Below are 25,579 nucleotides of genomic sequence, written 5' to 3'. Positions count from 1 at the left end.
ATAATAAAAAAGAAAGAATAAAGTATGGCCCACTCAAAGAAAAAAAAAAAAAAGAAAAAACTGTCCCTGAAAAAGAGCCACTGGTAGATATACCAGATAAAGACTTTTTTAAAAAATGTCTTAAACATATGCTCAAAGAAATAAAGATGTGAAGAAAGTCAAGAAACTTACCTATGAACAAAATGGAAGTATCAGTAAAGAGAGAAAACTTGAAAAGAAACCAAAATCCAACCCTGAACTGAAAAGGACAATAACTAAAATGAAAAAGTCACCAGGAGGATTTAAAGGCAGATTTGAACAGGGATAAGAAATAAGCAGGGACACCTGTGTGGCTCAGTGGTTGAGCGCCTGCCTCTGGCCCAGGGTGTGATCCTGGAGGCCCTGGATGGAGTCCCACATTGGGCTCCCAGCATGGAGCCGATTTCTCCCTCTGCGTCTCTCATGAATAAATAAATAAAACCTTAAAAAAAAAATCAGTGAACTTGAAGAGGAGACTATGAAAATAATGGAATCTAAGGAAAAAATATAAGACATTAAAGAAAAACAGTGCCTAAGGGACCTACGGCACACAAGAGGACCAACATACACATGATGGGAGATCTAGAAAGAGAAGAGAAAAAGAATGGGGCAGCACGGTAATTATTTGAAATAATAATGGCTGAAAACTTCTCATATTTGAAGACAGACATAAATATAACATCCAAACAGCTAAACAAACTCCAAGATGAACTCAAAGAAACCCACACTGAGACACATTATAATCAAATTTTCTAAAGAGAAAGATATGGAGGGAACTTTGAAAGCAGCAAGAGAAAAACAAAAGGGATCCTTAACAATATGAGATTACTCCTTGGAAATTTTGGGAGCCAGCAGACAGTGGACATATTCAGAACACTAAAAAAAAAAACAAAAACAAAAACAAAACAAAAACAAAACAAAACAAAACAAAAAACAACAAAGAAACCATCAACTAAGAATCCTACATGTCTGGCAACACAACTGTTTAATTTAAAAATTTAAATTCTCAGATAAAAACTGATGTTCATGACCAGTAAACCTACTTGCAAGAAATGTTCAAAGCAGTTCTGCAAGATGAAATGAAAGGATGCAAGACAACATAAAGCCGTATCGAAAAAGAAAAATCTTACTAAAACACATTAAGAAAATATAAAAGTTAGTATTACTATAACAATGATTTGGGATCCCTGGGTGGTGCAGCGGTTTGGCGCCTGCCTTTGGCCCAGGGCGCGATCCTGGAGACCCGGGATCAAGTCCCACGTCGGGCTCCCGGTGCATGGAGCCTGCTTCTCCCTCTGCCTGTGTCTCTGCCTCTCTCTCTCTCTCTCTGTGTGTGTGTGTGTGTGACTATCATAAATTAAAAAAAAAAAAAAACGATTTGTAACTGTACTTTGTTTCCTACAGGACTTGAGACTAATTTTTTTTTAATTTTATGTATTTATTCATGAGACAGAGAAAGAGAGAGGCAGAGACACAGGCAGAGGGAGAAGCAGGCTCTATGCAGGAAGCCTGACATGGGACTCAATCCCGTGTCTCCAGGATCATGCCCTGGGCTAAAGGCAGCACTAAACCACTGGGCCACCAGGGCTGCCCCAAGAGACTAATTTAAAGGAAAAAAAATCCATTAGTGTAAAAGCTACTATTACTTTAACTTTGTTTATAACTCCAAATTTTGTTTTCTAAATAATTTGAATGGTTAATACATTTTTTTAAGTTTTAGTTTATCTTTTCAAGCATGCAACGTATAAAGTTGTAAAACTGTGACATCAATAACTGAAAGGAGTAGAGTTATTGATGTTAAATTACATAAAAATCAACTTATAAATTTAGGATGTTAAACATAATCCCATGGCAACCAAAGAAAATAGTTCCAGAACACACATTAAAGGAAATGAGAAAAGAACTTAAACAATTCACTACAAAACACTAAAAATACCTACTAAACACAAAAGACAATAAATAATGCAGGAAATAAGGACCAAAAAAGGCTTCAAGGCATATATAGAATATACAATGAAAAAGGAAAAGAAAAAAAAAAAAAAAGAAAAAGGAAAAGAAAAGCACAATAACAGAAGTTCCTCCTGTCATTATCTTAAATGTAAATGGTTTAAATTCTCCCATTAAAGACAGATTAGAAGAACTGATGAAAACACATGATCTAAAAAAAAAAAAAAAAAAAAAACACATGATCTAATTATACCTTGTCTACACAAGACTCATTTAAGATCCAAAGACACAAACATGTTGAAAGTGAAAGGCTAGGAAAAGATATTCCCTAAAAATAATAATCAAAAGAGAGTAGGAGTGGCTACACTAGTATCAGACAAAATAAGTATTAAAATAAGCCAAAAAGGTTGGGGCACACGGGTAGCTCAGTGGGTTAAGTGTCTGACTCTTGGTTTCAGTAACAATTATAAACATGAATATACCTAATGACACCCTATCAAAATATATGAAGCAAAAATGATATAATTAAAGGCAAAAATACATAGGTCTGCAATAATAGCTGGAGAGTTCAACACCCCATTCAAAGTAACGGACAGAACAATCAGAAGATAAGCAAGGAACCAGAGAACTCAACACAAAAAAACTAGATCTAATAGACATATACAGAACACCTTACCCAACAACAGAATACACATTCCTCTCAAGTACATTTGGGACATCTTTCAGGATAGATCATGTTAGGCCACAAATTACGTCTGAATAGATTTTAAAAAGACAGATATCATGCAAATTATCTTCTCTGACCATAACAGGATAAAGTTAGAAATCAGTAACAAAAGGAACACTGGAAAATAACAAAACTGTGGAAATTAACACACTTTTCAACAATCAATGGATTAAAGAAATCACAAGGGAAATTAGATGATACTTAGAGACAAAGGAAAACAAAAATGCAACATACCAAAACTAAAGACACAGTACAACTGTTTCTATAAGAAAAATTTAATAGCTCTAAATGCTTAAAAAACATGAAAGATCTCCCAAATCAACATCTACCCAAGACTACATCACAAAGAAAGAGCCAATCAGAACAGACCTAAAACTAGTAAGGATACTGAATTACTAATCAAAACCTAGCAACAATGAAAAGCCCTGGACCTGATAGCTTCACTGGTAAATTCTTTACTAAACATTTAAAGGACTAATAATCTCAATCATTCTAGAACTTACCCAGAAAACTGAAAGGAAGGGTACATTTCCAAACTCATTCTATGAGGCTAGAATTACTGATATCAAAGCCAAATAAAGACATTTAACAAACAAAACTACAGACAATATTACAAACACTGTTGTAAAATTCCTCAACAAAATACCCAGCAAACAAGATTCAGCAGTTTATTAAAATGATTATACACCATTAATGTGGTTTATTAATGATTATACACCATTAATAAAAAAGAGTTCAACATATAAAAATTTATCAATATATAATATGCCACATAAACAGAACGAAGGTAAAAAAAAAACCAAATGATTATCTCGATTGATACAGAAAAAGCATTTGACAAAATTTAACATCCTTTTACGATAAAAACAATAAAAAAAAATAAGAACAGGAAATTACCTCAACATTAATAAAAGCCATATATGAAAAAGCCAAAGCAACCATCACATTCAATGGTGAAAGGCGGAAAGGTTTTCCTGTAAGAGCAGGAATAAGGCAAAGATGGCCACATTCACCACTTCTACTCAACACTCTACTGTGTTTGACTCAGGGAATTTGGTAAGAAAAAGAAACAAGAGGCATCAAAATTGAAAAGGGACAAATAAAATAATCTATTTCAAGGTAGTGTGGCTATTTAGATACAGAAAACGCTAGAGGCACCTGGGTGGCTCAGTCAGTTAAGTGTCTGCCTTTGGCTCAGGTCATGATCTCAGTGTCCTGGGATCAAGCCCCACGTTGGGCTCCCTGCTCAGTGGGGACTGCTTCTTCCTCTGTCCTTTCCCCTCTACCCCCCCACACCCCATGCATGTACTCTTTCATGTGCACACACACTCTCTCTTGAATAAATTTCTTTTTAGAAGCTGAAGCTCGCTCTAACACACACACAGTGAGAATAAATGAATTCAGCAGGAATAAATGATTCAGCAGGATGCAACAGGATACAAAGTCAACAAAAATCTGCTGCATTTATATACACGAACAATAAATCTGAAAAGGAAAGGACAAAAACAATTCCATTCACAACATCAAAAAGAACAAAATACTTAAGACATTAACTTAAGGAAATAAACTCATACAATTACAACTACAAAACATTTCTGATAGAAATTAAACACAACATAAGTAGCAGCACATACTATGCTCATGATTGTCAAGATTTAACACTATTAAAATGTCATTTCTACCCAAAGCAATCTCTAGATTCAATATAATACTCATCAAAATCCCAATGACAGTTTTTGCACAAATAGAAAAACCCATTCTAAAATTCGTATGGAATCTCAATTCATATGAATAGCCAAAAGGAATCTTGAAAAATAATGAAAAACTGGAGTATTCACACTTCCCGATTTCAAAACTTACTACAAAGCTACCATAACCAAAACAGTGGGATTGGCACAAAGGCAGACAAACAGACTAGCAGGATACAAAAGACAGCCCAAAAATAAACTCTTGCATATATAGTAAATTATTTTTGAACAAGGGTGCCAAGACCATTCAGTGGTGATGGGACAGTCTTTTCAATAAATGGTGCTAGGAACACTAAGTATCCACATGTAAAACAGTGAAGTTTGACCCTTACCTAATACCACATACAAAACAATGAACCCAAAATGGATCAAGAACCTAAGTCAATAAAACTCTTAGAAGGAAAAAACAGAACAAAAGCTTCATGACACTGGATTTGGCAATGATTTCTTACATGCAACATGAAAGAGACAGGTAACAAAAAAAGACAAGTTAGAATCATGAAGATTTTTAAATTTTTTGTATCAAAAGACACTAAACAAAAAGTAAAAAGGCTACCCACAGAATGGGAGAATTATTTGGAAACCACATCTTGATATGGGATAATGTACAGAATACAGACAGAACTCCTAAAACCTAACAAGGAAACCAAACAACCCAATTCAACAATGAGGAGAGAACTTGAACAGACATTGCTTCAAAGAAAACATACAAATGGCCAATAAGCACATGAAAAGATCCTCAACACCAGTAATCATTAGGGAAATGCAAATCAAAACTACAATGAGATACCATCTCACACCAATTAGGATGGATCTTATTAAAAAAAACAAAGTAAGTGCCGGTGAGGATATAGAAAAATTAGAACCCTTGAGCACTATTAGTGGGAATATCAAAGAGTATAGATGCTATAGAAAAGAGTATGATCGTTCTTCAAAAAATTAAAAGTAGAGGGACGCCTGGGTGGCTCAGCAGTTGAGTGTCAGCCTTCAGCTCAGGGAGTGATCCTGAGATCCAGGATCCAGTCCCACATCAGGCACCTTGCAGGGAGCCTGCTTCTCCCTCTGCCTGTGTGTCTCTGCCTCTCTCTCATGAATAAATAAATAAAATCTTTAAAAAAAAATAAAAGCCGAATTACGATATGATCCAGAAATTCCATTTCAGGTTATATACTCAAAAAATTGAAAGCATAGTCTCACAAAGATATCTATACATAGCAGAATTATTTACAATAGCTATAACAAGGAAGCAACCACAGTGTCCATCATCAATGGATGAATGGGTAAGCAAAATGTGGTAAGACATCAATGAAATATTATTCGGCCTTAAGGAAGGAAATTCTGCAATAAGCTGTAGCATAAACCCCAAAGATACAATTTTAAGTGAATTGAACCAGTCACAAAAAGACAATAATGAATGATTCCACTTATATGAAGTACTTACAGTAGTCAAAATCATAAAGATAAAGTAAAATGGTGATTGTCAGAGGCCGGGGAAGAGGGAAATGGGGAATTATTGTTTTAATGGATTCACGGTTTTAGCTTCATAACATAATGAAAGTTATGGTGATAATGGTTATTACATAACAGTGTCAATGTACTTAATACACTGAACTGTGTGCTTAAAAATGGTTAAGATAGTTAAGTTTATGTTGAATGTATTCTACCACAATAAGCAACCTTTTAAACAATGGATGTTGAATTTTCATCAATTTTACAGCATTTCCTGATAACATAAAATTTCTCTCCTTTAACCTTATTAGTGTTCTTAAATATTTTATCATTTTAAATAATACTGTATCCCTTTGTAAAGATACATAAAAATTTAACCTATATTTTACAGTAAATTTCCCTTGTTTTTTCAGTAAACATCTGTAGTAGTCCTATATAAATAACTAAACCTGTTTCATTTTTTTCAGTTTTATTGATCTATAACAAAATACACATACAACTCCATGAATTCTGACATACATATACCTCTGTGAAACCATCACTACAATTAAGACAGTGAGAGTAATCATCAACTCCAAGATTCCTTGTAATTCTAATTGGATAACATTTTTATAATCTCTCCATCTTTCCCTCTGCCACCAATGTCCATCCCAAACCTGTCCAAGCAACCACTGATCTATATATTGATTTGCATTTTTTTTCTTTTACATAGAATAAAGATGTTAACTTGGGGGGGGAAGGTTGAAGCCAACTGCTTATCATTCAGTATCATTATTCTGAGACTGATCCTTGTTGCTAAGTTTATCATAAATAAATAAAAATTAAAAAAAAAAAAAGAAAGTGGATTACTACTACTCAGCAATAGGATGAAACAAACAATTGATAGTCACAGAGAGAGAGAGAGGCAGAGACATAGGCAGAGGGAGAAGCAGGCTCCATGCACCGAGAGCCCGATGTGGGATTAGATCCCGGGTCTCCAGGATCGCGCCCTGGGCCAAAGGCAGGCACCAAACCGCTGCGCCACCCAGGGATCCCTATTCCACTGTTTCTATCTATACCAAATGTCTATCCATTCACCTGATAGACAAAGGTTGTTTTGAATTTTCTTGCTATTATAAATAAAGCTGTTATGAATAACCACATATAAGACTTTATGTGACATATACTTTAATTTCTGTTGAGTAAATGCATACAAGTGAAATGACTGTATTGTAGGACATATTCTTAACATTTTAAGAAACTATCAAACTATTTACTAAAGTGTACCATTTTACATTCCCACCAGCTATGCATAAGAGTTCCATAAGTTCTATACTCTTATCAGTATTTGATATGGTCCGTGTTCTTAATTTTAGCCAGTTAAAGTATATCTCCTTGTGGGGTTTTTTTGGTTGGGTACAGTATACTTTATTGATGGGAACAGAACAAGGTAGGACTCCCTAGGCCCCTACCCTTCTTCAGGGAATCTATGATGAAACTGTGTATAAAGATTGAGACATTCTCAGTGTGCTGGGGGACGAATTGCAGCAAGGATTCCCCACCTCTCTCTTCTTGCTCTTGCTGGGGCTGTTAGTCCAGGGAGCTCTTACTCCTTGGAGGCCATGTAGATCATAACGTCCACCACCTGGTTACTGTAGCCAAATTCATTCTCATACCAGGAAATGAGTTTGACAAAATGGTAAGGGCAATGCTAGTTCCAGCATCAAAGATGGAAGAGCTGGTGTCAATGTTAAAGTTGCAGGAGAAATCTAGTCTTCACTGTGACTCAAGATGCCCTTTGGAGGCTCTCAAAGCGTATTTACTTCAACCTTCACCATTCTGTCTTAGGGACAGTGTTGGCAGTGCACCAGAAGATGAGGCTAGCTGTTGATGAGGGATGAGCAAAGAGCCTCCCTTGTGGTTTTAATAAGCATTTTTTTAATGACTAATGTTAAGCATCTTTTCATGTGCTTGATCTGCTGTCTGTATACCTGCTAATAAGAATCTTTTTCACTTTTCTGTTTGTTTTTTTAATTATGTAGCCTGCCTTCTGAGTTTTTAGTATTCTGAATGAGTTTTAAGAATTCTTTACTATAGGGGACCTGGGTGGCACAGTCGGTTGGCCATCTGACTTCAGCTTGGGTTGTGATCTTGGGGTCCTAGGATCTGGTCCCGCGTGTATGGCTCCCTGCTCACCATAAAGTCTGCTTCTCTCTCTCCTTCTGCCCTTCCCCCAGCTTGTGCTAATAAATAAAATCTTTTTTTTTTTTTAATGAAGTTTTCACTTTCTTTGGTGTCTTTTTTTTTTTTTTTTAAGATTTTATTTATTTATTCATGAGAGACACAGAGAGAGAGGAAGAGACACAGGCAGAGGGAGAAGCAGGCTCCATTCCATGCAGGGAGCTTGATGTGGGACTGGATCCCGGGTCTCCAGGACCACACGGCGCTAAACCGCTGAGCCACCCGGGCTGCCCTAATAAATAAAATCTTAAAACCTCTTTATTACAGCTACAAGTCCTATGTTGGCTGGATATTTTTTATAGTATTTCTCTTAGTTTACAGCCTGTTTTTAAATTTTAACAGGTCTTATGGAAGAGCAAGTTTTTATTTTGACAAATTCAATTTCATTACATTTTTTGACATTTACGATTGTGGTTTCGGTATCCTGTTTTAAAAATCTTTATGAGCCACAGTCACAAAGGATTTTTTCCTTTATTTTTCTTCTAGACATTGTATACCCTAAAGCACTTATATTTCACCTAAGACATTAACTCTTAAATCTTGAGATACTTTTTTATATATAAGGTAAAGTCATGACTGAGGTTCTCATTTTATTTCTGGAGGCTATCACACTATTCCAGATCCATTTGTTGAGAAGATCATCATTTCCTCATTAAACTGACTTGGAATTGTGCCAAAAATTCACTGGCCTCCATTTTTGTGTATCAACTTCTGAACTCTGTTCTGTTCCACTGACCTGTTAGGTCTTTATCCCAAATACTTCAGCTTTAGAGTAAGTCTTAAAATCAGGTAGTGTAAGTCTACCAAATCTACCAACTATGTTCTTTATCAAAATTGTTTATCAACCACTCTCAGTTCTTTGCTTTTCCATGTAAATTTTACAACTTGTCAATTTCTTCCAAGAAACTCCTACTGGGATTTTTCACTGAGAAAGCATTTATTTATTTATAAATCAATTTGTGGAGAATTATATCTTACTAAGAGAGTCTTCAAATGTGCAGAAACAATCTACCTCTCCGTTTATTTATTTTTTTTTTTTTTATTTATTTATGATAGGCACACAGTGAGAGAGAGAGAGGCAGAGACACAGGCAGAGGGAGAAGCAGGCTCCATGCACCGGGAGCCCGATGTGGGATTCGATCCCGGGTCTCCAGGATCGCGCCCTGGGCCAAAGGCAGGCGCCAAACCGCTGCGCCACCCAGGGATCCTACCTCTCCGTTTATTTAGGTCTTTTTAAAAAGTGCTCTCAACAATGTTTTGTAGTTTTTTGTTGTTGTTGTTTTTTAATTTTTATTTATTTACTTATGATAGTCACAGAGAGAGAGAGAGGCAGAGACACAGGCAGAGGGAGAAGCAGGCTCCATGCACCGGGAGCCCGATATGGGATTCGATCCCGGGTCTCCAGGATCGCGCCCTGGGCCAAAGGCAGGCGCCAAACCGCTGCGCCACCCAGGGATCCCAGTTTTGTAGTTTTTTGTAAAAGGTCTTAGGCAACTTTTGTCAGATTTATCCTTAAGCATCTCATTTATTTGGATGCTATTTTAAATAGTACATTTTATTTCAATTTCCATTTATTGTCACATATACAAATATATATATATATATATACACACACACACACAAATATACCGTCTACTAGTATTATTGTAAACTAACATAATTCTAGTAGCTTTTTTGTAGATTCCTTAGATTTTCCAGTCTATGAATAAAACCAATTTTACTTCTTTCTTTCCAATCTGGATACATTTTCTTTTTCATGCCTTACTGCACTGGTTAGGACCGTCAATAGGATTTTAAATAGACATGGCAAAACACATTTTCTTCATTCCTAATCGCTGGGGGAAAGCGATCTTTCACAATATGTTCTTTGTAGAATTTTTCATAGATGTTCTTTATCAGATTGAGAAAGTTTCCTTCTACTGTGCTTAAGAATTTTTATCAGAAATGGATTTTGCCAATTTTTAAAAATATCTATTGAAATGATAACATAGGAGGCACCTGGGTGGCACAGTTGGTAAAGTATCTGTCTGCCTTCAATACAGGTCATGTTCCCCAGTGCCCTGGATCTAGCTTTCTGCTCAGTGGGTAGTCTGTTTGTCCTTCTCCCTCTGCTCCTATCCCTGCTCATAAACACGTGCATGCACGTGCACTCTTTCTCTCTCTCTCGTTCTCTAATAAATAAGTTTTTAAAAAGAGAGAATAATATGGCCCCCTTTTTCTGAGTCTATTATGATAACAGTGAACAACACTGATTATTTTCAAATGTTAAATCAACCATGCACCCCTTGGTAAATCCCACTTGGCCATGATGTATTATCCTTTAAATATATTCCAGATTTTATATGCTAAAATTCTACGTATAATCTATACATATGTTCGTGAGGATTATCGCTCTACCATTTTCTTGTAATGTCTTTTTCTGGTTTGTATATCAGGGTTATGTTGGTCTCATAGGATGAGATCATTTGTATAAAATGGGCATTATTTCTTTCCTAAATATTTTGAGAATTCACCAGTGAAGGCATCTGGACCTAGAGTCATTACTGTGGAGTTTTTCAACATGTTCATATGTGTAAGGGTAAGCAGTTACTTTTTTTTTTTTTTAAAGATTTTATTTATTTATTCATGAGAGAGAGAGGCAGAGACACAGGCAGAGGAAAAAGCAGGCTCCATGCAGGGAGCCCTATGCAGGACTTGATCCCGGAACACCAGGATCATGCCCTGGGCTGAAGGCAGGCGCCAAACCGCTGAGCCACCCAGGGATCCCCTTATTTCTTCTTGAGTGAATTTGGAAACTTCATGTCTAACAAAGAATTTGTCCATTTCATCTAATTTACTGGCATAAAATTGTTCCCTATTAACCTTTGAACATCTGTAGTAATATCATTTTTCATTCCTGATTTGGTAATTTGTGTTTTTCTTTTTTCCTAATCAGTCTGGCTACAGATAACAATGTTATTATCTTCCCTTTAATAGGTAACTTGTAGATATACGTGTCCAACAAAACTCTAAGTGAGCTAAAAAAGCAGGGATGTCATGTTTTATCCTTTCTCTTGGTACCACCCACTGTAGCTACGCACAGTGTCTTTATATCATCAGCAGTATTTTGACAAACAAAATGGTAAACAGATGATAATCAAGTGAAGGCCAAATTTCAAAAATTGTATTTTATACAGTAGGAAAAAAACATGAAGATTTTCAAGTCAGAAAAACTTGGGTTTAAATCTCTACCACTCCCTTAATACCAAGGTTATCTTGGGGAACAAGTTACATAAACTCTGTAAGCACTTAATTAATGCATTTTGTAAAATGGAGAAACCTAAATGATGTAACTCTCATAGAGTGTTCTGCATAAAGAGAGATGGCCAACGGACCATGAAAAGATCCACAGTATCACTCATCATGATACTGGGAAATGCAAATCAAAACTACAATGAGGTATCAATTCACATCCTGTCAGAATGGCTAAAATCAAAAACACAAGAAACAAATGTTGAAGATGATGTGGAGGAAAAAAGGAATCCTCTTGTGCTGCTGGTGGGAATGCAAACTGGTACGGCCACTCTGAAAACAGTGTGGAGTTTCCTTAATAATTAAAAATAGAACTACTCTATGATTCAGGAATCACACTCCTGGATATTAACCCAAAAAAATACCGAAACACTAAATCAAAGGGATATATGCACCCCTATGTTAATGGTAGCATTATTTACAACAGCCAAATTATGGAAATAGCCCAGTGTCCCTTGACTGATAATGTATAAGGAAAATGCAATATATAATATATACAATGGAATATTCAGCCGTTAAGAAAAAAGGAAACCTTGCCACTTGTAATGAATGTTCTAGCTGGAACTCGAGAGTATAAAGCTAAGTGAAATCAGTAATTCAGAGGAAGACAAATACCATAGGATCTCACTCATGTGAATCTAAGAAACAAAAAAATAAAGGAAAACAAAAAAAGAGAGACAAACCAAGAAACAGACTCTTAACTATAGAAAAGAAACAGATAGTTATTCAGAGGGGAAGGGGGAGGGGGAGAGACAGGAAAAATACAGATGGGATTAAAGTGTACACTTATCAAGATAAAAAAAATTAAAATTTTTAAAAATCTAGTGTTAATTATTGATGATGGTGATCTCTTTGACATCAAACTAATTTTAAATCCTTTCTTGGCAAAGTGGTTTCTCTTTAAAAGAATTCAGAATACCTTCTTTATTCTTAATGTTACAAATGTCAGGAACATGTGATGTGTCTAGATAGAATCTTCTTAAAGTTATTATTGCCTACTATTCAGGGGATCTTTTCAATCTGAAATTTCATGTCCCTCAGAGATAACTTTTCCATCATTTGAGTATTTTCTCTCTCATTTTCTTACCTCTACAACTCCTCTAAATCATCAATAATTTTTTCCTCACCTATCTTTTTTCAAAACAGACTAAAAGATTTCTTCATCTTCTTCCAGTTTTTACATATATTTTTTTTGGTTTTGGTCTCAGCAATATTTTTGCCTCCAAGAACTCTTCCCTGTTTCTATTCCTTTTCCATACCAGTCCTAACAAAAATATCTTCCCTCCTTTCCTCATCTTCCCTAATAGTGTAAGAAAATTGATGGCTCCTAGAGCATAGTAAGCCATGTTTTTTATAATGGCCTAATACCAGTGAGAAAAACAAAAAAAATACTTTAATAATTGGCTGGCTTTTGGAGTTAATTCAGATCAAGGATAAGACACAGGGTAAATACACTAACCAAGAAAGCAAACTAAAAAAGCCTAACAGATACACAGTTTTCACACTTAATGCGGCTTCTGTAAGTTATTCTTGTTACTTCCAAATGGAAAAGTGCTGCTCCAAGTGCAAACTGGGAAAAAATTCAATAAGGAAATAAAGAGAGAAACAAACTAATAATTCTACATTTCATTTTAAGCCTTTTAAATCTTTTATATAAAGATCATTTAGGTAGGGCAGCCCCAGTAGCACAGCGGTTTGGCGCGGCCTGCGGCCCGGGACGTGATCCTGGAGACCCGGGATCGAGTCCCACGTCAGGCTCCCTGCATGGAGCCCGCTTCTCCCTCTGCCTGTGTCTGCCTCTCTCTCTCTCTCTCTCTGTGTGTCTCTATGAATAAATTAAAAAAAAAAAAAAAAAGATCATTTAGGTATATGGAGGCAGTATCTTATTTAAACACTGAAATAGCAATTAAATAGCCTGGCACTGATCACAAAATAGATATCAGAGACCAGAAACAGACCCAGACATAAATATTTTTCAATTTACTAAATGACAGGTGACATTTTAAGCCAGTAGGTAAAGAATTTCTTCTCAATTAAATAATGGCAAAACTGGCTAGCCATTTTGGGGAAAAAAGATTCCCTACTACAAATTTCACATCAGATAAACCCCAGATCATACTATGTTTAAGCCCACTTATTAATCTAATTAGTATGTTTTTTAATCTTGCAGATGAAGAAACATACTCCATGCTCCATGCAAGACTCCAAAGACAGAAACCATAAAAAACTTTAAAAAAAAAATTAGAAAGACCAGTAGATTTAACCATCCTCACTTTTTCCTTTTTCAGAGGAAGTGAGGGAATAGGAAAAACTATTAACAAAATTAAAATACAAATTACAAAATTACAACCTGTGAAAATGAAGCTCTTAAAAAAATGTTTTTTGCTGTTCCCAAAAAAGCAAAGAATTCAAAAAGGCAAATTTACAGAAGAAAGTTTATGACAAATGGTCAATAACCTCCTACCTGAAGAAATTTAAGTTTTAAAACAAAATATCAATTTCTATCAGTTGAAATATCCAGTATTAAGAGTACAGAAAATCTGGCACTATCCAACTATCGGTAAATGTGTATTTAGTACAACTCCAAAAACATCTATAAACATTCAAAGTGCTCTCACTGGTACAGCAATTCCACTTCTAACAGCCTATCATGAACATGGATGTTCACTGCTGTACTGTTTATAATAAAGAAAATATAAAAATGCTAAATGTGAGCCACCATGGTGGCTCAGCAGTTGAGCATCTATCTTTGGTTCAGGTCACGATCCCAGGGTCCTAGGATCTAGTCCCGCATCTGGCTCCTCATGGGGAGGCTGCTTCTCCCTCTGCCTATGTCTCTACCTCTCTACGTCTCTCATGAATAAATAAAAATCTTAAAAAAAAAAAAAAAAGAGGCCAAATGTCCAACCAAAAGGACTATAATAATATGAAGCCATTAAAACTAAAATTTAATATAGCTCTGTATCTGTTGATATGGAAAACAAAGCATGTCTTTATGATAACAAGTTTCTAAAGGTTATGAACCACATACACAATAGTTCCATTTCTATAGGAACACGTATGTATGCACACAAGTGTATTAACAGAAAATCCTGGAAGAATGTACACTGAAATATTAAACATCCATTATAACTTAAACAAGTACATGGCAAGCAACAGTGAATGTAAATATAAACTACCAAAAAAGAAGTATTAGTCCAATAAACTAAGAAGCAAAAAACTCTTCAATTGTATGGCAAAAATAAATTCAATATATTTGAAAAAAAATTTTTAATACCATAGAAAGGAAAAAAATCAAGAATGATATAATATGTGATTTGGTGGGTCTACCTAAGATGTTATCAAAAAGGAAAGATAAACTTTTCAAAATAGTACATAAAGCTGGGGCAGCCTGGGTGGCTCAGTGGTTTAGCGCCGCCTTAAGCACAGGGTCTGATCCTAGAGACCCGGAATTGAGTCCCGCATTGGGCGTCCTGCATCGAGCCTGCTTCTCCCTCTGCCTGTGTCTCTGCCTCTCTCTCTCTCTCATGAATAAATAAATAAAAATCTAAAAAAAAAAAAAAAAAAAAAAAAAGTACATAAAGCTTATCCTGTCCCCAAAACTGCAACCATCTGTTGAATGGGTCAAACCAGGACCAGAGGGTCTTGTTACAAATTTCTTCTTTTAGAAAATAATGAGATGTACTAGTTGACTTGATTCTAATAATCATATCACAATGTATACATACACCAAATTGTCATGTTGTACACTTGAAACATATGCAATTGTACTTGTCAATTATACCTCAATAAAAGCTGGCAGGGAAAAGGAAAATGATGGATTATACTCATCATCTGTATATACAAAGAATATGGGAAGAGAAGGGAGACAAAAGAAAAATTCATGAAGCTTCAAAGGCATTCTGGAAGTCCAAATGAGAGGATGATTCAAATGTAGCACAAGAAAGCCATCTTCAAAAAAAAATTACATTTAAAGCAGCTCTGTGTTTGTGTATGTGAAGCTGTGTGTGTGCACACATGCATGAGCACACACACATTATCACACAAACCACAAAGAAAGAAGATATAAGGATGGTAATTTCTCAAAATTCTTACTAGACCACTGATTAAAGGATTAAAATAAGTAACAGTAACATTTGAAATAAATAACCAAACTTTTCTAAAAAATAGAACTATACACTTTTATCTCTCAATAAATACTCACTATATTCTAGCTTCTTTCTCCTCTTTTTCTCTTTCAATTGATCTTCCTCCTCCCTGATTCCCTCCTCTTCTTCTCTTTGTTCCTCTCCCAAAGCATCATAAAATACTGGATCACGATGAGTAGCTTTCCTCTGGAAATGTTTAGCCTTGGATCCTCCTTTAACAAGTACAACTTTTCTTTTCAAACAAGTGCAGCCAAACATGCAGTCTGGTCGGCGGCAGTGAGCAGGCTGGCGCTTCTCCAAAGCTAGACTGGAACACACGCAACCCAATCGACAGAAGTCATTGTTGCATGGAGGGGCTCGTTTTCTTATGATTGTGTGGATGGGTTTAGTTTTGAGAGATGCCTAAAGTTAAAATAGAAAATTGTAAATCTACTGAATCATGCCCCAACACCACTCACTACTTACAAGTCATATATTGGTCTGCCTTTTTGGACTCTGAACACTCAGTACTAACAGCACAAGATTAGAAGTATATTTAAAGGATGGAACATGAATATAACCAGGACTCTGAACAATCGGCCATTCTAAAAAATAGTACAAACAAGAGAATATTTAAATTAATTATGAACCAAAATATCAACGATGAATTTATTCTCAAAAAAAATCGCACATAATGTTCTAAGGCAGGAGTTGACAAGACCCACAGGCCAAATCCAGCCTGTTTCATAATAAAGCTTCATCAGAACATATAATGTCTGTAGCATTGTAACAGCAGAGTTGAGTAAATTCAAAAGTAAAATATTTACTACCTGGCCTTCAAAGAAATAGTTTGCTGACACTTGCTATCTAATAACTAATAAAAAGGGAATAGGATAATAGGTACATAACAGTCTTTAGGAATGATTAATAATAAAGGCCACATTGTGTATTTAATCCCAACATCTGATGATCTTCAGGTCTAAAATTTAGTCACAGAATTTAAAAATGGAAGGTAAGGTACATAATATTCATGATCAAAAAAAAATTGGCACATGCTGTTATCATCATTTCACATGCACTCTCAGAGGCTGTTAAGATGAGTAAATCAATAATAATTGAAAAATTCTCAATATAAGATTTTATAAAACTTTAAAAGCAGAGCAGCCTGGGTGGCTCAGCGGTTTAGAGCAGCCTTCAGCCCAGGGCCTGATCCTAGAGACCTGGGATTGGGTCCCATGTCAGGCTTCCTGCATGGAGCCTGCTTCTCCCTCTGCCTGTGTCTCTGCCTCTCCCTCTCTCCCTTTCTGTGTCTCTCATGAATAAATAAAATCTTAAATAAAAAAAAAAAAAAAAACACACACACACACACATAATTTAAAAGCTTTTTCTCAAAAGGTTTAGGATTTTTTTTTTAATTCTGTGAAATTTAGTACCTTTTAAGGAAAACTTTCAAAGCTATTTTAACGAGATTAGCAAATACACTTGTCCACATACTAGAGAATGAAATTAGACGTTTTCAGAATGGCCAGCTTACTTTACACAAGGTGAGAAACATTACTCAAAAGCACAATTGTATTGTCTCCCTCTGCTGGCAGGAAGGGATCTACACTGACGTGTAGTTATAAAGAATACAGACAAGATAATCTTAGTTATCCTATCACTAAGGTGCCCTATCGTCCTGCCAAAAAAGCCCATTCCCATTTCCCCTCACTAACTTAATTCTTTCCAATCATGAATGGGATCCAATCATAATATGCCTCTAGAAAACCAACAGATACTTACTTGAGCAGTAAGCAGAGTTGTTAAGGATACATCTGCTCGCTCTTCGGTGATATAGGTCCTTGGTTTTCCTTCCCAAAGTGCACAGTCTTCCAGGTCCATTAGTTTCACTTGAGATTTAGACAAGCCTGGAGGGCGAGTTCCCTGTTGCTGTTGCTGCTGCTGCTGCTGGTGTGCCTGGCGCAAACTAATTTGCTTTGGAAATGTATTTTCATCTAAAGTTGGCACAACAAAGTTATTCACCTGATTTTCTGAGATGGTACTTGAATTCTTGGCAACCTTATCGCCAGGAATTGTATGAGCATGTTTCTGCTTTGGTGAAACAGGGTAGGGTAAAATGGACTTATACGATGATTTAGTTCGGCCACCAAAAGTTGCCTGTTTGTTTTGAGACTTTGCCTTTCGAGAGGCAGGGGGCACAGAATGAGGCTTCAAAGAGTAGGAGGTAGAAGGGGAAATGGTAGATTGCTTCTTTAGTACACTATCAAGTGTTCGTACATAGCTGGTACTCTTGGTAGGAAGCTGATATACCACAGGAGATGTAGGAGCATTAGACGAGAAACCCATACTTGTTTCCATCAGCTTGCCTTCATTTTCCAAGTATTCATCGAGCTTATCACTGCAGAAAGCAGAACGGTTTTTCAGTGGACCTTCTGGATTTCCACCTACAAATAAAGAGATGCAGATACTTAAAGAAATATATGGCAGATCTTTGGATCTCAAAAAAAAAAATACACTAAAAAAGACCAAGAACACTAAGTTATATACTACTGAATCTTCTAAACTGTCCCTCCTCAGAACAAAGGAAAAATATATAATATTAAACCAAGTGAAGAGATGGAATCACACATTAATTACATCAAAATCCATTATCTGGGGCAGCCCAGGTAGCTCAGCAGTTTAATGCCGCCTTCAGCCCACCAGGGCCTGATCTTGGAGACCCGGGATCGAGTTCCATGTCAGACTCCCTGCATGGAGCCTGCTTGTGTCTCTGCCTGTGTCTCTGCTTCTCTCTCATGAATAAATAAATAAAATATTTTTTTTTTTAAAAAATCCATTATCTAAACTTATCTCCTTACATATATTTACCATTAATTTTTCCAAAGTGCTAACAAAATAATTAACACTAAGATGAGAGTCTACAACCTTTGACAACTTATGATCTTAGCAGAAAAACCACTTTTAAGTAAAAATAAAAACATACGAGCAAAAATTACTTAAGTCAAACCTCAACAGAACACCAAGAGATTATTAAACAGATTGCAGTACCTGGACTCTGTTATAAAACACAAGAGAAGAGGTGAGTGCACAAAAAGTATAAAATTTAGTTTTTAAGGAATGAAAAAGCAAATGTAGCAGACAGATGAGCATTATACTATTATAACACTGTACAAGGATTCAAAGATGAGAAAAACTATTTTGGAAACATGGTAAATTTATCTGGCTAGAATGTAAACTGCAAGTAAGTGCAGGGGGAAAAGCACTAAGAAAGGAGACCAACAAGTATATAGTCAAAATGTTTGGATTAGAAGTTTACTTGTAAGTGTAATGCTGTCAGGAATCACTCTACAGCTCTGAAGTATAGGGTTCTAAAATAATATTTGAGAATGATGCTTATCATAACTGCAAGAGTAGAGAGCCTAAGTGGCTTAGTCGCTTAAGCATCCAACTCTTTGATTTCAGCTCAGGTCACCCATCTCAGGATTGCGAGATCTAGCCCTCACATTGGACTCTGCACTGGGCATGGAGCCTGCTTAAGATTCTCTCCCCTCGCCGCCCCCCCAAAAAAGATTCTCTCCCCCTCTCCCTTTGCCCCGAACACCTCCCCACAAAAAAATAAAAAATTAAAAAAAAAAATGATAGGAGTAACAGGAAATGCAATTTTAAAAGGGTACAAGGATTATTTAAGCTTTCCATGGTTAGGGATATGGAACATAGGGAATAACAGGCACTGGTAAGACCATTATTTTGTTTATTTTAAAGCATGTAAAGAGACGAAGAGGGACGCCTGGGTGTCTCAGTGGCTGAGTGTCTGCCTTCAATTTGGGTCATGATCCCGGGGTCCTGGGATCAAGTCCTATATCGGGCTCCCACAGGGAGCCTGCTTCTCCCTCTGCCTGTGTCTCTGTGTCTCTCATGAATAAATAAATAAATAAATCTTTAAAAAAAAAGAGAGAGAGATGAAGAAAAACAACCAAAACTTATTTTTAACAATAGGCTTTGGGCCACATCTTTCAGAACATATTGGTAATTTTTTAAAAAGCTGATTACCTTCACTCCTAGATGCAGAAGCACTGTGAAACTTTCCCCTCCATCCTTTGATTTTGGTGAAGTCATTGGTCTTCCCTGTCCTAGAAACAAAGGGAAATCCAGCATCTATAAAAGAAAAAGTAAAAGAGATGACCAAAATTCAAGCCAGCTAATATTTAATAACTAGATACTAAAACTTAATCTAAAATGTGTGAATCATTATGACTATGCTACTAAGTTAAAAAAAAAAAAAATCTGCCTCAGAATATCCTAAATGTCTCTAACAAAGGTAGTTTCTTATTTCTATCGCAACTGACTTTTACAAATGCTACACACTCACCAGGAGAAGAAGGGTTGGTTCCTGTAAGGTTCCAGAAAGGAAAGCTAGTGGCTGGAGCCAAAGGTAGCTGTACACCCAAGTATTTAAGATCAATGCTCATTGTCGGATCCACTGAATTCAATTTTAAGCCCACTACAAGGAAAAAGAACCACAAATTATATTGTTGTTTTTTAACTTTTGAGGTGTGGGGAGGGAATTAAGGAGTAGAGAGCAAAAATAAAATTAAAATTAAAAGGGGCAGAGAAACTTTAAGATGACCCCATGATCCTCACCTCCTGATATTACATATTTGTGTACTCCTCCCTCCTCCTTCTCCTATGAGTGTGGATAGGGCCTGTGTTTTATTTCTAACAGAAAGTGGCCAAAGGGATGGGATGTACATGATTTGTGTGCATGTGATAATATGAGTGTATCACCCATCTTGCTGAAGCTGCAAGTATATAAATTCTGCCAACAACCTAAGGGAAATTGGAAGCAGACTGCTCCCAATCAAGCCTCTGATGAGAAACCAGACATCTTAACTGCAGCATTGTGAGGCATTAAGCAGAGGACTCAGTTAGTTAAGCCATGCCCAAACTCCCAACCCAAAGAAAATGAGACAGTATGTGTGTTAAGTTCATGATAATTTGTTAAGCAACAATAGATAACTAATACATACAGCAGAATTAGTATCTTTTGTACTTTAATCCTTTGTGATCCAGAGACTTTCTAGGACTTTTAATACAAATTTGACATAGACTAAGCTGCTGGCTTGAATTATGGCTACTAATTCCCTAGTTATTATTAGTAATATTTAAGGTAAATTGAGCCTAATAAATATTATAACTTATTTGTAGGTTAAGAGGTAATCTTTTGGGAAAGTATTTACATCATATATCCTTTACAGATTTTGGTGGCTGTTTTTTTTTTCCTTAACATTACACATCTGAGATTTGTCTATGTTAACAGATTTATCTCTTGATCATTTATTTTAACTGCTGTACCTACTCAAGATTATGAATACACAGTACTCCCAATTTATTCACCATCCTCCTACAGAACAAGATTGTTTCCTAAATTTTTTTATTTTTTAGTATAGCTGATACACAATGTTAAATATATGTTCCTTATGCTGCACCTTTCATCCCCATGACTTATTCATTCCCTAACTAGAAGCCTGGATCTCCCATCTCCCTTATCTATTTCAGCTGTTTCTTATTTTTAACAATTACAAACAATGTTGCAGTGTAATTATTCATTGTGTACAAGAAATATACATCACACACGTGAACATGTGTGAGAGCTTCTCTAGTGCATTTAGCTTTTCCTCATGGCACTTACCCAGGAATGGAATTGCTATATGATGGGGTATGTTCACCTTTCAATTGTATTGGATATTGTGAGTGCTCAACATATTTGTGGCTGCCAAAAATATTTTAAACACCCTTCCCCTAACTGTTACTTTTCTCCATTGTACCTCAAACCTTTTCAAGATAGGTGTTAGGTAAAACTCATTTTCCAACTTCCCTTGCTGTTTATGTGCAGATATGTAACAGAGGTTTTGCCAATCAGCTGTACTCATGAAAGACTTCATTTGAGGAAAGAGCACCACGAAGAAAGGGATACTATGTAGAATTGTATAAACTAGGATGACAGTGTTTGGCCGAGTTAAGAATTTTTTTTTTTTTTTTTTTTAAGATTTTACTTATTCATATGAGAGAGAGAGGCAGAGACGCAGCAGAGGAAGAAGCAGGCTCCATGCACGGAGCCAGACACGGGACTCGATCCCGGATCTCCAGGATCAGGCCCTGGGCTGAAGGCAGAACTAAACCACTGAGCCACCCGGGCTGCCCTGAGTTAAGAATTTTTATTTTTATTTTTTTATTTTTTTTGAGTTAAGAATTTTTAGAGGTAAAAGTAATCAAGGCCCTAGATGCCCATTTACTGTGTTCAGTGTCCATAATGAAAATGGTGGTGATGGTCCAATGTGGAACTGCTTGTATGAGCATTCTGCAAAAGTAATGTGGGCATTTTTCCTGAGTGCACAGTTCTAGGGTGTGTTTTCCTGGCTTTTCAGGAGTTTCTGTAAGTCATCTGATACTTTAATAAATTCATCTGTTTCATCTACAGAGTCTGATATTTACTGCTAAGTTGTTTGATGATACATTTAATCTGCACAATGGCACATAAAAAAATGATAATTACATAACATCACACTGAGATAAACCTGCTTTATCCCAGGCTGCTTATAGCTGGAGGCAACCAGCTCTACAGTATTTATTACCCTTGGTCAAGCTTAGCCATTCTGAGAAGATCACTATCTCAAGAGCATCTTATCTATCACACATCATGGATAACCGCATCCAAAATGCATTAGTTGAGAATCTGTGCACCAAATAATGCCAAATTACTCTCAATTTATACTTCCTCCAGTAGAGCATAAGAACTCTTGCTGATCCAATTTCTCTTCAACATTTGAGGTCACTGGACTTTAAATCTTATTCCAGGGATGCCTGGGTGGCTCAGCGGTTGAGTGCCTGCCTTTGGCCCAGGGTACGATCCTTAAGTCCCAGGATCGAGTCTCACATCAGGCTCCCTGCATGGAGCTTGCTTCTCTCTCTCCCTATGTCTCTGCCTCTCTTTCTCTGTGTCTCTCATGAATATATAAATAAAAATTTTTTAAAAATATAAAAAAAAAAATAAGTTGGTTCCAATCATTTGCTTTAAATTTACATACAATTATTCTTAAATTTCTACTTTTCTGTTACTGGTGACCATCTTCTAATCTGGATTTACTCATCTGTGAATTGCTGGCTTCATACTGCTGTGCAGAAAAGTAACTTAAATTTTAACAAAACTGAAGCCAAAAGGAGTTCCAAGCATTAGGTATTATAGCTGTTAAAAGTCATAGGTATAGGTTTCTAATAAAAGGCTTACATAATACTCCTCTCATGAAAGGTGAAGGTATTAGATAGGTCATGAGCCACAAACTCTTATGGCTAATCTGTGTATTCTCCACACCGAACTTACCTCAACAGAAGAGATTAAATCACTATTCTATTTTAGTGTTTAAGTCCAGTTTTTTAAATATTTTACCTTATTTTTATTTAATTACATGATATGATTAACATTAACATCAATAAAATATTCTTTCCAGGGGCACCTGGTGAGCTCAGTAGATGGAGTGTGCAACTCTTGATGTGGAGTTTATGAGCTCAAACCCCACACTGGGTGTGGAGATTGCTTAAAAATCTGAGTTTTCTAAAAAAAAAAAAAAAAAAATCTGAGTTTTCTGATTTTTTTTTAAAGATTTACTTCTTTGGGACAGAGACAGAAAGAGCACGAGGAAGTGGAGGGGCAGAGGGACAGGCCCACTCCCCACTGAGTGGGCCAAATTTCTCTTATCTTTCACTTCCTCATCAGTAAAATAAATACCAATCCACCACAATGGGTTTTATGTTTAAGAATTTATTGCACCTTCTCTATGAAATACTCTGTAATACAGACGGTAATAAAGATAAAAGACATCTCTCAGACCTCAAGGAGTATTAATGTTATTTTCCCAACTGACTCATTAGTAGTTATAATAGTGTAAATAAGTCCCAAGAGAGGTAAGCAAAAAGAAATGACACTTGAAAAGCCCAAGGGAATGTAGTAAAATTTTACTGATTGTGTAATTCTTAAGTCAGGACAAGTAGAATTAAGTAGGAAAGGTGGGACGGACAGCAGAGTGGAACCAAAAAGCAAGATACTGCAGAAATTCCAAGTAAGAACAGCATCCTAAACAAAAGATAACATAAGATAGCCTAGCACTTTAAGAGAAAATCATCTTATTATTAATCACAAAAAATGACAGAACAGATCCCTACATTGATGGTAAAAGGAAAGGAATTAAGGTGATAAAAAAAAAAAAGTATCCATATATAGACATGCAAAATCTAGACCCCACAAAATCAAATTTAGAGATTGTTTTCCCTATTTTCTTTTCTGTGTTTACTTATATTTTAAACTTCCACTTCCCCTTAAAAGTGAAAACAAGTTCTAAAAGCAACAAATTTTTTAATTGACAAAGAATTGACTTGGTAGCAATGAAGTAGATATGCTTCTACAAAAATACCTTTAAAGTTCAAAAACAGATGATAATTTCAGGTTGATAGGAAATAAATTAATTTGGATGTAGTAAAGATAGTACAGGAGACAGAAAAAAATAAGTTTTGAAAAACAAAATTAAAATTCTTATTTAATTTAGCAACAAGACTACCACCACCAATAAAAATACTTCCTCAGGCTTAACATTTCTTCCACAACTTCAATGCATGCTCAAAAATCTTTTCAAGTTTTTCGAGCTTTCAGCTCAAAAAGATTTTTCAGTGCTTAATTCTAAAAAATAATACAACTCCACAGTTAATAGAAAGGCAAAGAAATATGACATTATTGAAATGAAATTTAACATTGTTTCAATCATCAATTTTTAGAGAGGGACCTTAAAGGGACCTGTGATTGGGATCACTCAGTTATTACAAATACTTAGCCAATGTAACTTATTCTTCTAAAATTCTAAGTCTCAAGAAGCAAAGGTTGAGAGGGATATCTGCCAAAACAAAATAGAGAAAAAAATCCAAAATAGATCTCTACCTCACAGCTTATAAATTGTACCATATGTATTACAGAATTAACAGCTTTTTAAAAAACAATAAAACTATCTGGGATGCCTGGGTGGCTCAGTCCGTTGTATGTCCAACACTTGATTTCAGCTCAGGTCATGGATTTCAGGGTACCGGGAATGAGCCCTGAGTCAGGCTTCAAGCTCAGACCAGAGTCTGCTTCTCCTCCTCCTTGTTTCTCCCACCACTGCTCTTTCTCTAATAAGTAAAATCTTTTGAAAAATATAAAAATAAAACTATGTAAGAATACAGTTGAATTAATTTTAACAACATGAAAATTAAGTAAAAACATATATGACACCAAATGCAGAATTTGTATAGCAGGTAAAAACTGATCACTGGCTCACTCACACTTTGTTTCGCTCAATATTTAAAGCTTTGCCTAAAAAACTATTATCAGCTTCTACCACTTAGAAATTGAGCATCATTACATAAAAATGCTGACTTCAGTTTTTTTTTAATATTTTATTCATTTATTCATGAGAGACAGAGAGAGAGAGAAAGGCAGAGACAAAGGCAGAGGAAGAAACAGGCTCCATGCAGGGAGCCCGATGTGGGTGGGACTCGATCCCCAGTCTCCAGGATCACGCCCTGGGCTGAAGGCGGCGCTAAATCACTGAGCCACCCAGGCTGCCCTGACTTCAGTTTCAACTGAACAATCAGAATTTTTTAAAAAATACTGGCCCGACTTTTTCATATGACAAATAATCCAAAGATGTGATTGCCCCTTTTGAAGAGGCACCTGTGTTCCAGCCAACCTTACACACAAAATCAGGCTAATTTCATTTGGTTACCTGCTTAGATCCAGGAGCATTCAACTTTGAACCCCAATTACAAAGGAAAAATATGAGATTTGACTATAATGTATGTAAGGGAAAGAAAAAACAAACTCAAACCTTAACTAGCCAGGAAGTAATAGGCAAACAAACCAGAGCAAAAAGACCAGCAGGGAGCACTGAATATATTTACCTCTATAACTAAAACTAAAACAAAGTTAGAGATTAGGTTGAAAGATACATTATTGAAATACATAAGTAACA

The 25,579-nt window shown here is 36.0% G+C and overlaps 1 protein-coding gene across 21 annotated transcripts in view; it reads right to left on the bottom strand.

Moving 5' to 3' along the window:
- Window positions 1–25,579, bottom strand: part of MGA (MAX dimerization protein MGA) — a 173,996-nt gene that overhangs the window by 40,263 nt on the left and 108,154 nt on the right. For 20 of the 21 annotated variants that reach the window (XR_012022500.1, XR_012022502.1, XR_012022504.1 and 17 more), the window contains exons 6-9: window positions 19,897–20,028; window positions 19,578–19,682; window positions 17,310–17,971; window positions 15,605–15,950 (exon numbers count right to left, since the gene is read on the bottom strand). Coding sequence is in view for 15 of the 21 variants with exons in the window: in XM_072808577.1 (XP_072664678.1) it covers window positions 15,605–15,950; window positions 17,310–17,971; window positions 19,578–19,682; window positions 19,897–20,028 (1,245 nt within the window). In the remaining 6 variants the exon portion in view is untranslated. Of the gene's footprint in view, window positions 1–15,604; window positions 15,951–17,309; window positions 17,972–19,577; window positions 19,683–19,896; window positions 20,029–20,746; window positions 24,752–25,579 lie in introns of those variants that run through there. The other variant, XM_072808590.1, reaches the window with a different exon arrangement.

Source organism: Canis lupus, chromosome 32 (assembly GCF_048164855.1).
Source record: "Canis lupus baileyi chromosome 32, mCanLup2.hap1, whole genome shotgun sequence".
Lineage (NCBI taxonomy): Eukaryota > Metazoa > Chordata > Mammalia > Carnivora > Canidae > Canis > Canis lupus.
The sequence above is the reverse complement of the archived record's forward strand: the minus strand, read 5'-3'. Positions and strand labels throughout refer to the sequence as shown.